The 12474-nt window shown below is 47.8% G+C and overlaps 1 protein-coding gene across 1 annotated transcript in view; it reads right to left on the bottom strand.

Annotated features, from left to right (window-relative positions):
• Positions 1-12474, bottom strand: part of LOC135810037 (MAM and LDL-receptor class A domain-containing protein 1-like) — a 58557-nt gene that overhangs the window by 7863 nt on the left and 38220 nt on the right. The window contains exons 44-58 of the mRNA XM_065323504.1: positions 11470-12146; positions 10439-10700; positions 10079-10222; positions 8944-9330; positions 8475-8548; positions 8195-8366; positions 7739-7858; positions 7025-7204; positions 6016-6125; positions 4682-4958; positions 3797-4171; positions 3270-3461; positions 2607-2633; positions 1528-1615; positions 1032-1155 (exon numbers count right to left, since the gene is read on the bottom strand). Of these exons, the coding sequence (XP_065179576.1) occupies positions 1032-1155; positions 1528-1615; positions 2607-2633; positions 3270-3461; positions 3797-4171; positions 4682-4958; positions 6016-6125; positions 7025-7204; positions 7739-7858; positions 8195-8366; positions 8475-8548; positions 8944-9330; positions 10079-10222; positions 10439-10700; positions 11470-12146 (3209 nt within the window). The remainder of the gene's footprint in view (positions 1-1031; positions 1156-1527; positions 1616-2606; positions 2634-3269; positions 3462-3796; positions 4172-4681; positions 4959-6015; positions 6126-7024; positions 7205-7738; positions 7859-8194; positions 8367-8474; positions 8549-8943; positions 9331-10078; positions 10223-10438; positions 10701-11469; positions 12147-12474) is intronic.

Here is a 12474-nt window from a genome sequence, read left to right as displayed (position 1 = left end):
ACTAGGGTGTATTATGGTCCTTGGCATCTTCCCTCACACTGTGTTTTTACTAGGGTATATGGTCCTTGGCATCTTCCCTCACACTGTGTTTTTACTAGGGTATATGGTCCTTGGCATCTTCCCTCACACTGTGTTTTTACTAGGGTATATTATGGTCCTTGGCATCTTCCCTCACACTGTGTTTTTACTAGGGTATATTATGGTCCTTGGCATCTTCCCTCACACTGTGTTTTTACTAGGGTATATTATCCTTGGCATCTTCCCTCACACTGTGTTTTTACTAGGGTATATTATGGTCCTGGGCATCTTCCCTCACACTGTGTTTTTACTAGGGTATATTATGGTCCTTGGCATCTTCCCTCACACTGTGTTTTTACTAGGGTATATTATGGTCCTTGGCATCTTCCCTCACACTGTGTTTTTACTAGGGTATATTATGGTCCTTGGCATCTTCCCTCACACTGTGTTTTTACTAGGGTATATGGTCCTTGGCATCTTCCCTCACACTGTGTTTTTACTAGGGTATATGGTCCTTGGCATCTTCCCTCACACTGTGTTTTTACTAGGGTACATTATGGTCCTTGGCATCTTCCCTCACACTGTGTTTTTACTAGGGTATATTATGGTCCTTGGCATCTTCCCTCACACTGTGTTTTTACTAGGGTATATGGTCCTGGGCATCTTCCCTCACACTGTGTTTTTACTAGGGTATATGGTCCTTGTCATCTTCCCTCACACTGTGTTTTTACTAGGGTATATGGTCCTTGGCATCTTCCCTCACACTGTGTTTTTACTAGGGTATATGGTCCTTGGCATCTTCCCTCACACTGTGTTTTTACTAGGGTATATGGTCCTTGGCATCTTCCCTCACACTGTGTTTTTACTAGGGTATATTATGGTCCTTGGCATCTTCCCTCACACTGTGTTTTTACTAGGGTGTATGGTCCTTGGCATCTTCCCTCACACTGTGTTTTTACTAGGGTATATTATGATCCTTGGCATCTTCCCTCACACTGTGACCTCACACATACCTCCTCTTCATAGACTGGATTCTCCGCAGAGAACGGGCCCTGGAACGATATCACATCCGGAACACGGCCAATGCCAGCCCTGCCACCAGTCACAGGAGATGGGGGTTTCTTAGCAGCAGCTCTCCTGCAGCAGCAAAGACACAGGGCAAGACAATGGCACCAGTGGAAATAGAGCTAGAGCTAGTGACAGCAAATGAAAGTGGAATGAATGTCACACACAGCGGAGCAGTCTTCATAACTTGTATTACTTCACACTAACAACAGATAGAATAAGGCAGCAACAGTGCGTTGCCATGCACTGTATACGAAACAGTAGGAAGACACGAGATGATGTACTAACGAATGATAGCCCAAAATCACTGTTCGCTGGATCACACAGGTAGGACGTGAAGGCAAGGCAAGGCAAGAGAAGGCAAGGCAAGGCAAGGGAAGAGAAGGGACACATACATACATCTCAAGATACACGTGTCAGTGACACTGTGTCCGCTGTACTCACTTGCGCTTGATGAGGACAATGATGACGACCAAGAGAACCACGGCAGCCACGGCTATCACGCCTAGGATGATCAAGAGTACTTTAGAGCCTGCGTAGACAACAACAGCAGCACACACACACATGCAGACACACACACACACATGCAGACACACACACATACATACACATGCAGACACACACATGCACAAATACACAAATGCATGTCTAATCACAAAGTACGTATGACGCTTCTTTCACCAGCATTTGCTAAGCTGGAAATTGATGAGAAGAAAGAATGATGTGAGGTGAGGGCACAGCACTTTTGTAAAAAAAGATTTTACTGCTTGCATGTGACTCAGTTAGACTGACTTTTCCGAATTCGTAGGAATCCACAGCCTTATGGATCAAGGGACATGTTGTCCCTGCCCGTTTGGAGGGCATGTGCCCCTTTTGGCACGTGTGTGCTGGGTACGCGTGGTCGGTGTGTGGACTGCGCAGGCTGCGCATGCCTGCATATTATTGTACGCACTCTTGTTGTTTGTGGCCTTCTTCTTGAGACTCTCCTTGGAGTAAGACTAAAATAGTCTGTTCTATGAGTGTGGCGTACGTGTGATATAAGAGATATCGAGAGTAATCGGAAGGGCTATCGTCGAGGAATAAAAAAAACCGACGACAATTGGCGCCCAACGTGGGGCTCGAACCCACGACCCTGAGATTAAGAGTCTCATGCTCTACCGACTGACGACAGACAGATGCGGCTCCTAAAGTGGTGGGAGGTGAGCACTGCAGGTCAGACCCACCGGCCAAAGTGTTCAAAGAGCGGAAAAATCCCATTCCCTGCATCCAAGATAGCCTTGTGCCAGGCCACGAGTTCCCAATCAACTGTAGGTCGCAGCAGTTGGAAAACCCATCCGCTGCTAAGCAGGACTTGAAGCTGGTATACCTTCTGTTTCTCAATCATGGTCAGCACATCCATGAAAGGATGTCAAATAATATGTCTATTTTCAAATAGTGGATATTGTAATGATGCCTAGCTAGCATTGCTTTGCTGTTGGCAGTAAGCATGCAATGTAGAGACAGAATGAACAAATTGAACTAACTTGATTTTGAAGTAGCCCTGGTAGTACCTGCGACAGAGACACACATCACAATGGAGTACTGTTAGAAACGGTAACACACCATTTCTTAGAAACGGCGTCGCACATAAAATTTGTCATAGAATAGCGTTAGACTGATTGGAGGTTGGCTGCATGCATAGCATGTTTCTATGCAGACACACCTTCGTCTGTTTGCTTTGGAAGTGGACGTATTGTTTAGCAAGGCTCCATTCATGCTGTGGGCAGCCAGATGAATTTTCACAGCTCGGTCTACCATTGCCCCTTGAAGTCTTGAATTGCAATACAAATGCATACTTTGTCAGGTACGTAAAGCGGTGACACAGCGTAGCCAATTTCGACACCCATCCCATCTGAAATCCTAGGTCGATCTGCAGTGGGCAACTACTTCATGGACTATGCTTACTTTCACAACTATTTGGTCTATCCATAGGGCGGGCAAATGTGCCTATCTGTATGCAAGACCAGATCCAATGAGTTGTGAAATGAGACATACCGGTATCTACTGATGTACTCTATGCCAGTGTAGCTAATAATGCGGCTTACCAGGTACATGTGTATGTACTTCATTGGCTCTGCATTGTATCCATCATGTGAATGGGAGTCATCTACTCTATTCCAACGTGGCTAATGCGAAAGAAGGCTTACCAGGTACATTTGTGCAGGCCTTGGCCGTGCAGGTTTTTGTTTCCGTGTCCGCGCCGGCACAGCGGCTACCATCGTTCTTGCGTAGCGGCATGTTGCAGTAGCGCTGGCGAGTGCTGCTACCTTCCAATGACTTGCTCTCGCAGCTTGCCACACATTCACTCCAGTCTGACCAATTGCCCCACTGACCATCAACTGCACAACAAATAGGACGTTGATGGAAGCATGTACAGTGAGCATGATGCAGGGCATCGTACATGCTTTGCTCAATACAGTACTCGCAATAATAGTAACACACCTTGCTCTAGTCACCTCATGGGTGAATGGCATGCCGTAGTATCCGTTTTGCTCTTAAATGCAAACATTCGTGAAGCTAGAACTCAGACAAATTGGTCAAAGGAACATCCAATGGCTGACCATACTAGCCTTAGTAATCTGCTGACACCACTGCGATGGATCATCTAGACCCTGTGTGTGAAGATTCCGGTAATGTCACTAATGTGAGAGTGTAAGTGAGAGTTAAAACCTACCATTACAGAGCAATCCCACGTATTCGCCGCGTCCACATGTGTCCACTGAAGAGCCCCACTGACATGCGTCACAATCCGACAGCTTAGCGTCGAGTCCAATTGCCTTCACCCTGTCCACCTTACAGCGGACATGGTTGAGCCAGAAGATCGGGTAGGACGCGGTCTCGGAGCCGCCGAAGAAGTTCAGCTGAGTTTCTGCACCCTTCGTGATGCGGAACGCACCGGCATAGCCCAGTTGATTGCACACCACGTCACCCGCAGCGTTGTCAAAGCGATGGTCGCACACGCCACCCCAGGCGCTCTTCAGGCCGTCGCGCACCTCGAGGCGACCTTCACTGTCAATACTGCCGCCGGTGAGCCGGATGTCAAACAAACCTGCATAGGCACACAAAGTGAATGTTGCAACACCATCAATTGTAATTTGGTTTACTGAAGCGGAGTGCTGATAGGGCTTGATCAACAACGGCAAAGCTAGAAACCCAACCGGCACCACTGAGCTAAGCTCCAACAAAGAATTTAGAAGGAATGCAAGAAAGAGCCAAACTGCAAACATCGCAAGCAGGATTGTGCTCGAGAAAGTTCTCTTGTCACAACTATCAACGGAATCTCATGCCTAAATGAGAGATGGGAAAATAATCGGCTAGGTGATATACACTTGGGCGATCTGCACCCGAACTCTGCTTCCTGTGTGATGAGCGTGCACAGTTTGCTATTCAGTGCTTTGTTATCATCATTACCTCCACATCGCCTTTTCATACACTTCAAGAGGCTTCCTGTATGATATCAGCCCGCACATTGGTCTATTTATTGCTTTGTTATAACTATTGCCTCCACATCGCCTTTTCACACTTCAAAAAGGAGTTGTTTTTAAAAGAAAAGACCTACCACTCGCTGGCAGCGCAGTGGAGCGACAGGACTGTGGCTGACAGGCTCCCATCTGGATGTCGTCGATAGCAAACACTCCCGATCCGTTGACGCCGGGCATTGCGCGGAACTCCAGCGTGAACAGGCCGTCGTGTGGCAATTCGTCCATCATTGACACCCAATTGCTGCCCAGTGGCTCCGTGAGATACCGAATGGAGATCGTTTCCCCGGCAGCATTCACTGCGCGCAGCTCAAAGACTGCCTTTTCAGAGCCGAACATCAGCAATGAGTATTGCACCTGCCAACAAGCAACAATAGTTGAATTGGAACATACATGCAGCAGTTAGCTGGTGTGTAATTTCTAGCAATTACCTGTATACAAATACACCAATACATGCACGGCCACAATGATTTGATTGCTATGTATAGCTTGTGGGCATCCATACCATCAAACGGAAATAGCTTTGTGCAAAGTGTGTATCTGTGTGTGTGTATGTGTGTGTGCGCGTGTGCGTGTCCTGCGAACGCTGCAGCTTCCACTGCGCCCGCTGCAACCACAGTGCGCTATCGCGCCAAGGCATGAAGCGTCACAAGTGCAGCCGTGGCTCGCCCAGGGCTACCAACACACACCGTAGCTCCTCCTGCCTCGTTTGCAATTGCGGTCGGCGATTCAGTAGATCACATGACCTATCCCGTTATCGCCCCTACTGTTCCGAACCTGCTCAACCCCCCTGTTGTGTATCGGTAGAAAGACTTTTCAAGGCTCATTTTGTTGTGGTCCTTTCGTTTATTTTGGTTTGTTTTGCGTTTTGCTTTGACTCGTATTTGACTGGGTTTGGTTGCATGTATAGTTTGTACATGATCCAAGTAACGGTTACGTCATTGTCATGCGTTATGTTTTGTTTGTGCGCATGCTTATATGCTGCCATAATGTTAGTCTTTTTCTTCAGTTTTCAGTTTACCTCGTCGTGTCCGGTCTTCTGGTCTGTCCGTCTCCGTCTTGTCAAGAAATTATGTAGAACTCTCAGTTCAGTTTCGTTGTTGTGTGTGGCGGGTCGGATGGGCAGGGAGGCTGGGCCCCTGACGCCTGGACAACATGTGCGCGTGCACAAACCCCCCCCCCCCCCCGTGGGGTCCGCATAGCCAGAATATGGCAGCGCGTCCAAGGTCCAAGGTGTGCGTGTGTATGTGTGTGTGTGTGTGTGTATGTGTGTGTGTGTGTATGTGTGTGTACATGCGCACCCACTCTGTTAGCTGCAACGTGCATGCTGCGTGCAGTAACTACACGCCAGTGTGTACTGCTGGTTCACTACACTACACTACCCCAACACAACACAGCTGTGTCGGCGCCTCACCTCACACAGTCCAGCATCAGGGTTGAGGGTAACGCTCTCCAGGATAGCCAGGTTGTCAGCAGGATTCACTTTGTGTGATGCTTCACTGTACACATAGCCTCCAGTACCAGCTGCATACGGTGACACATGTACAAACAGTACAATGGACAACACTGTGTAATAGCTGTATAGCAGTGATGGTGTAGTAGTCACACATGATAGATTACTGGGTGCTGCTCTGACAATTCCCAGAATGAATTCCTGGCCTGAGGGGGGGGGGGGGGACGGGGCGGGGATTTCCCGCCATAACACATGCACACTGTACAGTTCTGGGGACGCCTCACATTGACATGAACGTTCAGGAAATTGAAACGGGGAATGGCACAGCACACTTTAGGATGGCTCAGTGTGGATAATTCTAGCCTCACAATAGAGACATATCAGCCTCATTGGGATTCTTGGGATAATTCTAGCCTCACAATAGAGACATGTCAGCCTCATTGGGATTCTTGGGATAATTCTAGCCTCACAATAGAGACATGTCAGCCTCATTGGGATTCTTGGGATAATTCTAGCCTCACAATAGAGACATATCAGCCTCATTGGGATTCTTGGGATAATTCTAGCCTCACAATAGAGACATATCAGCCTCATTGGGATTCTTGGGATAATTCTAGCCTCACAATAGAGACATGTCAGCCTCATTGGGATTCTTGGGATAATTCTAGCCTCACAATAAAGACATGTCAGCCTCATTGGGATACTTGAGAGTGTGAAAGGAGGAACGCAGTCTAATCATATGCTATGTTAAACACAAGAGAGAGAATCTCTCTCTCTCTCTCTCTCTCTCTCTCTCTCTCTCTCTCGTGTACAAGGCTCTGCCCTATATGGGTATTGAGCACTCTTTGGACAGTGGAGCACGCTACTAGTACTTGAGTACTATGTCAAACATACAGGTCTGTAAGTGTGTACACTCTGTGAATGCCGTTGTATGTCACGTCTTGCAAACAATGATGACGTCTCCACTTACAGGCCCCCACTTCGGGTAGTAGGCTTAGCTGCTCGGATACGTGTCGACGGCGTCTTGCCATGTCTTTCTTGTCAGCGTCTTTGAGTTCCTTGTGGAACTTCCAGTCCAGGGTGGCTCCGTTCCCGCTCTTCCACATGCAGAGATCAGTGTCGAATGAACAGCCTGCCTTTTCTCCCTCCACTGGAAAAATTACATAGCCATACGTAAATCACGTATTGTATGCATGAGCATATTGTAGGCATGAGCATATTGTATGCATGAGCATATTGTATGCATGAGCATATTATATGCATGAGGATATTGTATGCATGCATGGGCAGTGCCACAGTAGAAAGATGGGAGCCTGAGAAGTGATCAACCTCGACTTGTAGGTATTAAGCACTGTGTGAGCAGGCTCAATTTCCAGGTATTGAGCACTCCGTGAGCATGCTCGGCCTGCAGGTAATGAACAGATTATACACGGTGGGGCATTCTCACATGCTCACGCGCATTCTAGAACCATTGCCATAATTACACTGTAGTTCAGAAAGTTATGTATTTCTAAAAGGTAGCGCAGTAATACATTGTTGGTCTGAATATTTTTCCACTCATGACCTGCGCAGAAGGATGCTCAGAAGACCAGTTTGTAACTTGGTATCTAGCTACCTGAAATCCCAGAATGTTACTGAACACATTTCCGGATCGACGCGTCAGCCAACAACTCAGACAACTCACCGAAGCAATCCGCGCCATCTCCATAGTAACCACTTGGACATGTACACTTGTAATTGTAGCGGTTTGAAGTGCACACACTAGTTGACGGACACGGATCACATTGCTTGCATCGATCCATTTCTGTATACGCACACAAAAAACAGCAAACAGGTTTGAGCAACCTCTGCACATGCATGCGCATCTTACACCAACTCAGTCACATTACTTGTGTGATACTGATAAACACACACACACACACGTATGCACATTTGCCCACGCACGCGCGTGTATACACACACACACACACACACACACACACACACACACACACACACACACACACACACACAGGCAAAGCATACCATGCCATGGCGGACAGAAAAGCAGCACAAATACAACACTCGGCTGAGTCAAGCAATATCTTTTTAACCAGGCAGTCATCTTGAGAGAGTCAGAAATCTCAAAACTCAAACTCACCTATTATGGCAAGGTCATGCGAACCTTTGCTTCCAACCCGGTAGAGATTTTCGTATGCGTTGTCCCAGCGCACGGACACCCATGTGTGTTTCGTGTCATTGTGCAGACCTTCGACTATAGTTCCCGGCGCGTAGCCATCCTGCACACCCCACCGCCAGTCATCACCACGCACCTGACGGGAAACACACATAGGTACAAAGGCAATACAGATCAGCATAGCAGCGGCGGCCCACTCTCTTCACACATGACGCTATGCTTCGACTTGACCAGCAATCCTTACCACGCGCGAGCCTTTGGAAAAGAGACATTTCAATTCTTCCAGTGGCTGCGCAGTGTAGTTAATGTCGAACTTTTCTGCAGGGAACGGAGAAGAAACAACACACGGATTCGATCATCACTCAGATATACAGCACCACCACTCAGATATACATCATCATCACTCAGATATACAGCAAAGATAGGACTGGAAAATCTATTCAAGTGCAGCTAACGAATAGCATCTACAATAATTGTAGATACTCGAAGGCACTGATGGCTGGATTCAAGGGTAAGTGGGCTTAGAAAGAAAATTTAATCATATCATTCACCAGCAATGTATACATACACATGCATAGTTATTTCTACACAGAACAGCAAGGGTAATCAAGGTTAGTTAGTAGCTACTCAGAGTTTCATGCTCTCGCAACCATCATTGGCAACAACAGTTCAATTATTGTAAAAAGTATATCAATTACACACAGTCGTGTTACCGTTGCTGCAGCCGCGGAAGCTGAAGTCGTCCACCGCCACAACGGTGTCCGTCTCGTTGCTCGCAAACCTCACGTCAAACGTGACTGAAAACGTGCTGTCCAGGGGTATCATCTCCATCTGTACATCGGCATGCCGCCAGGCACCCGTGGCCCTGGCCATGTTTCGTACCGTGTACTCGACTACGTTCACTCTATCAGGGAAGATCTGGTCCACCGACACCATCAGCTCGGCGTTCTGCGGCCCAGTGGAGGGGCTGAAGTAGTAGTAGAAGTCGATGCGGCAGTGCCGCTCCGTCATGACCAGGTCTGGGCTTTTCAGAGTGGTGCGCTTGGCTTTCTCCCCGAGGCCCGTTGGTGCCTTGGCACGGATGAAGCCGCCCTGTAAGCCTGCATTGGAGCACAGCAAACACGTATGTAGGGAGAGTGCAGAAGATGTATCATACTTGTATTGATAGTGGAAACACAGATCAACTCTCTATGCGAGAATGTCAAAAGTAGAACTCTGGTGTCCTGCTGGGAACTGCCATTAGTATTTGTTTAGAGGATTATTACAAGTAGCTGCACTGGAGTTAACTTAGCGGACAAGTAGATTTGAAAAAAGATTATACGACATGATAGTATTATCCAGTCACCTCATGCTTTTCTCACAGTCCCATCAGCATGCACACACACACAGACACACAGGCACACAGACACACGCCATCAATGAATACACACAGGCACACACAGACACACACACACTGGCACGTGAACACACACCAGCCAATTACATCCATAATATACTGTAAAACCGGACATTTTCGGTGGAGATATATTTTCGGTAACTTCGGTACAGAAACATTTTACCTAAAATAAAATGCGACCTAAAATTCAAGAGTGGCATGACACACAGTGCGACCTAAAATTCAAGAGTGGCATGACACACAGTGTGAGCATAATGTATGCTTGGATCTGGAAACTGGTTTACCGAAATTTTCACGTTACCGAACCATTGGTTTTGGGAAATACCGAAATTATTACACCACCGAAAACTCCCGGTTGTACAGTAGAGAACGGTTTGCATACAGTGATCGTCTCTTTCATTGATAATGTCAGAGATGTCAGAGACAGTAGACTATAAGTTCTTCTCTCTTACTGCCTATGGTATGATCCGTGTGTGGTTTGGGATCTCCAGACCGAGATGCCATGATGCCACTTCTCGCTGTCCAGAGATTGTCCTCAGGGCCCTTGTACGTAGAGTTGTTCCAACCACACAGACCTTCTTCAAAATCACAGTTACCTGAAAAGAACAGAATTGAAAGATTGCATGTTTTGGAGGAAGCGGCAGTGAAAACTAGCGGAAGAGCTTTTGAGGATTTTGATTGTGAAGAGCCTGGAGCATTGAAGCCGCTCTCCCACATGCGGGTGCCATTGTGCTATCATCGCATGCACCGTAGAGCAACATGGAATAGAGACCAAGGCACGCAAGAACAAAGCGCATCATACGCATACAGACCTGCAGTGACCGGAGCGCAGTCCAAGAACCTGACGTCATCGATGCCAATGTCCGATCGATAGGATCTGCCACGTCGGACCAGGAACTGGATGCGGAAGGTCTCCTTCTGGTCGAGCATCACGGCATGTGAATGCCACCGATCGCCAAAGGAGTACGCTCTTGACCATATAGTGGTGGTCTTCTCTTCAGTTCCCTGGCCCGTGATAAGTTGCAGCTGCAGGTCGCCAATGTCCTGTCCGCTCATGTGGTAAAAGAACTCGACCTGCATTGTCATGCCAACCAATCGAAACAACACAATGCAGACCCTTGACTGGCAAGTAAACAAGCGCATCGGGGCATTGCCAACATGTACTTGGGCAATGTGTATGAGTAGATTGGGATCAGACCTGCATTGCCAACATGTACTTGGGCAATGTGTATGAGTAGATTGGGATCAGACCTGCATTGCCAACATGTACTTGGGCAATGTGTATGAGTAGATTGGGATCAGACCTGCACTGCCAACATGTACTTGGGCAATGCGTATGAGTAGATTGGGATCAGACCTGCATTGCCAACATGTACTTGGGCAATGTGTATGAGTAGTTTGGGATCAGACTTTCATTGCTCAACACCCTACACAACGATTCCAGCGTGGCTCTGTTGGATGATGGAGGTTCAATTCATGTCAAACCAACACCATAGTAAAATGAGTTTATCAAGCAACCAGTACTAGTAATCTTGTAATCAACATCCATGTGCATAATTTCTGCTGAATGACAAACTAGACATGTCACCAGTTTCCACACGGTAGCTGAAAGTGAGCTCTTCCACTTGCTGGCATGCTGTTGTAAGAGAAGCTTGACGATTAGCCAGTTATTAAGCCAGGAGAATATCCCAGCCAGTTCCCAGCATATGCAAACACTAGAGGTAACTGGCCCAATGCCTTTCCAACATAATGCTCTCCTGCTGTCGGCTAAACCAACAAATGCGGAAATTGCTGGGCAGTAATGACTTGATGTATATGTATGTACTCGCTGTCCCATGCTCACCTGACAGTAATCTGAATTGTTCCCGGGCAGGTATGGCGAGATAACTGCAGCCTTATGGCGGTCCTCCCAGCCCGACGCCTCGTAGTAGATGTACGATCCGGAGACATTGCTGAAGGAGCTGGCATGGTTGGGACCAGTCTTCTTAGAGGCGGTTGAACCGGAATGCATGAACCAGGCACCTGGACGCATCGGTTCGGGACGCCAGCCGCACCAACCGTCATCAAACCCACAGGTTCCTATGTTGGTTGGTAGATCCATGGGTGGCAGAGGCAGACAGTCATAACCATCACCCGTATAACCATCATTGCATTTACAATTATACGGTGCACCGCTCTCAGTGGATGGGTGGCACTGTGCGTTGGGCGAGCATGATCCGACTTGCCCGTCGATGCCAGCAAGATCCTGGCAGGCTTCTACAGGTGCCAGCAGCTCCAAGTCGCATTTTCCACCACGACCCATGCGATAGTTGCCGGTCAGACCACTCTGCCACTGCACTGCCAGCCAGCCAGGTCCACGCTCATCTGAGCCAACCTCCGAGATGACCGTGCCCGGTGAGAAGTCGTCCTGGTATGCCCACTCCCAGTCTCGTCCACGGATAACACGCGTGCCGACCGAGAACAGTTCCTGCAGCTGCTCGTACGTGTACAGGCTGCAGTAGTTTACACTATTGTCGGGTACTGGAGAAGCATACATGCAGGCGTGTACACCCACACATGCACACACACACACACACACACACACACACACACACACACACACACACACATACACACACACACACACACACACACACACACACACAGAGGCAGGAAGGCATCACAAAGGCATAGGAGTACACGGATGCGCCAAGTCAAAGATATGCACAGGTAAAAGAAAACACTCTAACTCGTATGTATTCACCAAAGTAATACAATCAACACACAAGTAGCTGTTTGTCCCGGAACTGACGACTTCTTAACACCCCTGGTTAAAGTTTAGTCCCACAACCTGCGATAAAATGATCAG

The sequence above is a fragment of the Sycon ciliatum genome, chromosome 2 (genome assembly GCF_964019385.1).
Source record: "Sycon ciliatum chromosome 2, ocSycCili1.1, whole genome shotgun sequence".
In the NCBI taxonomy this organism is placed as follows: Eukaryota; Metazoa; Porifera; class Calcarea; order Leucosolenida; family Sycettidae; genus Sycon; species Sycon ciliatum.
The sequence above is the reverse complement of the archived record's forward strand: the minus strand, read 5'-3'. Positions and strand labels throughout refer to the sequence as shown.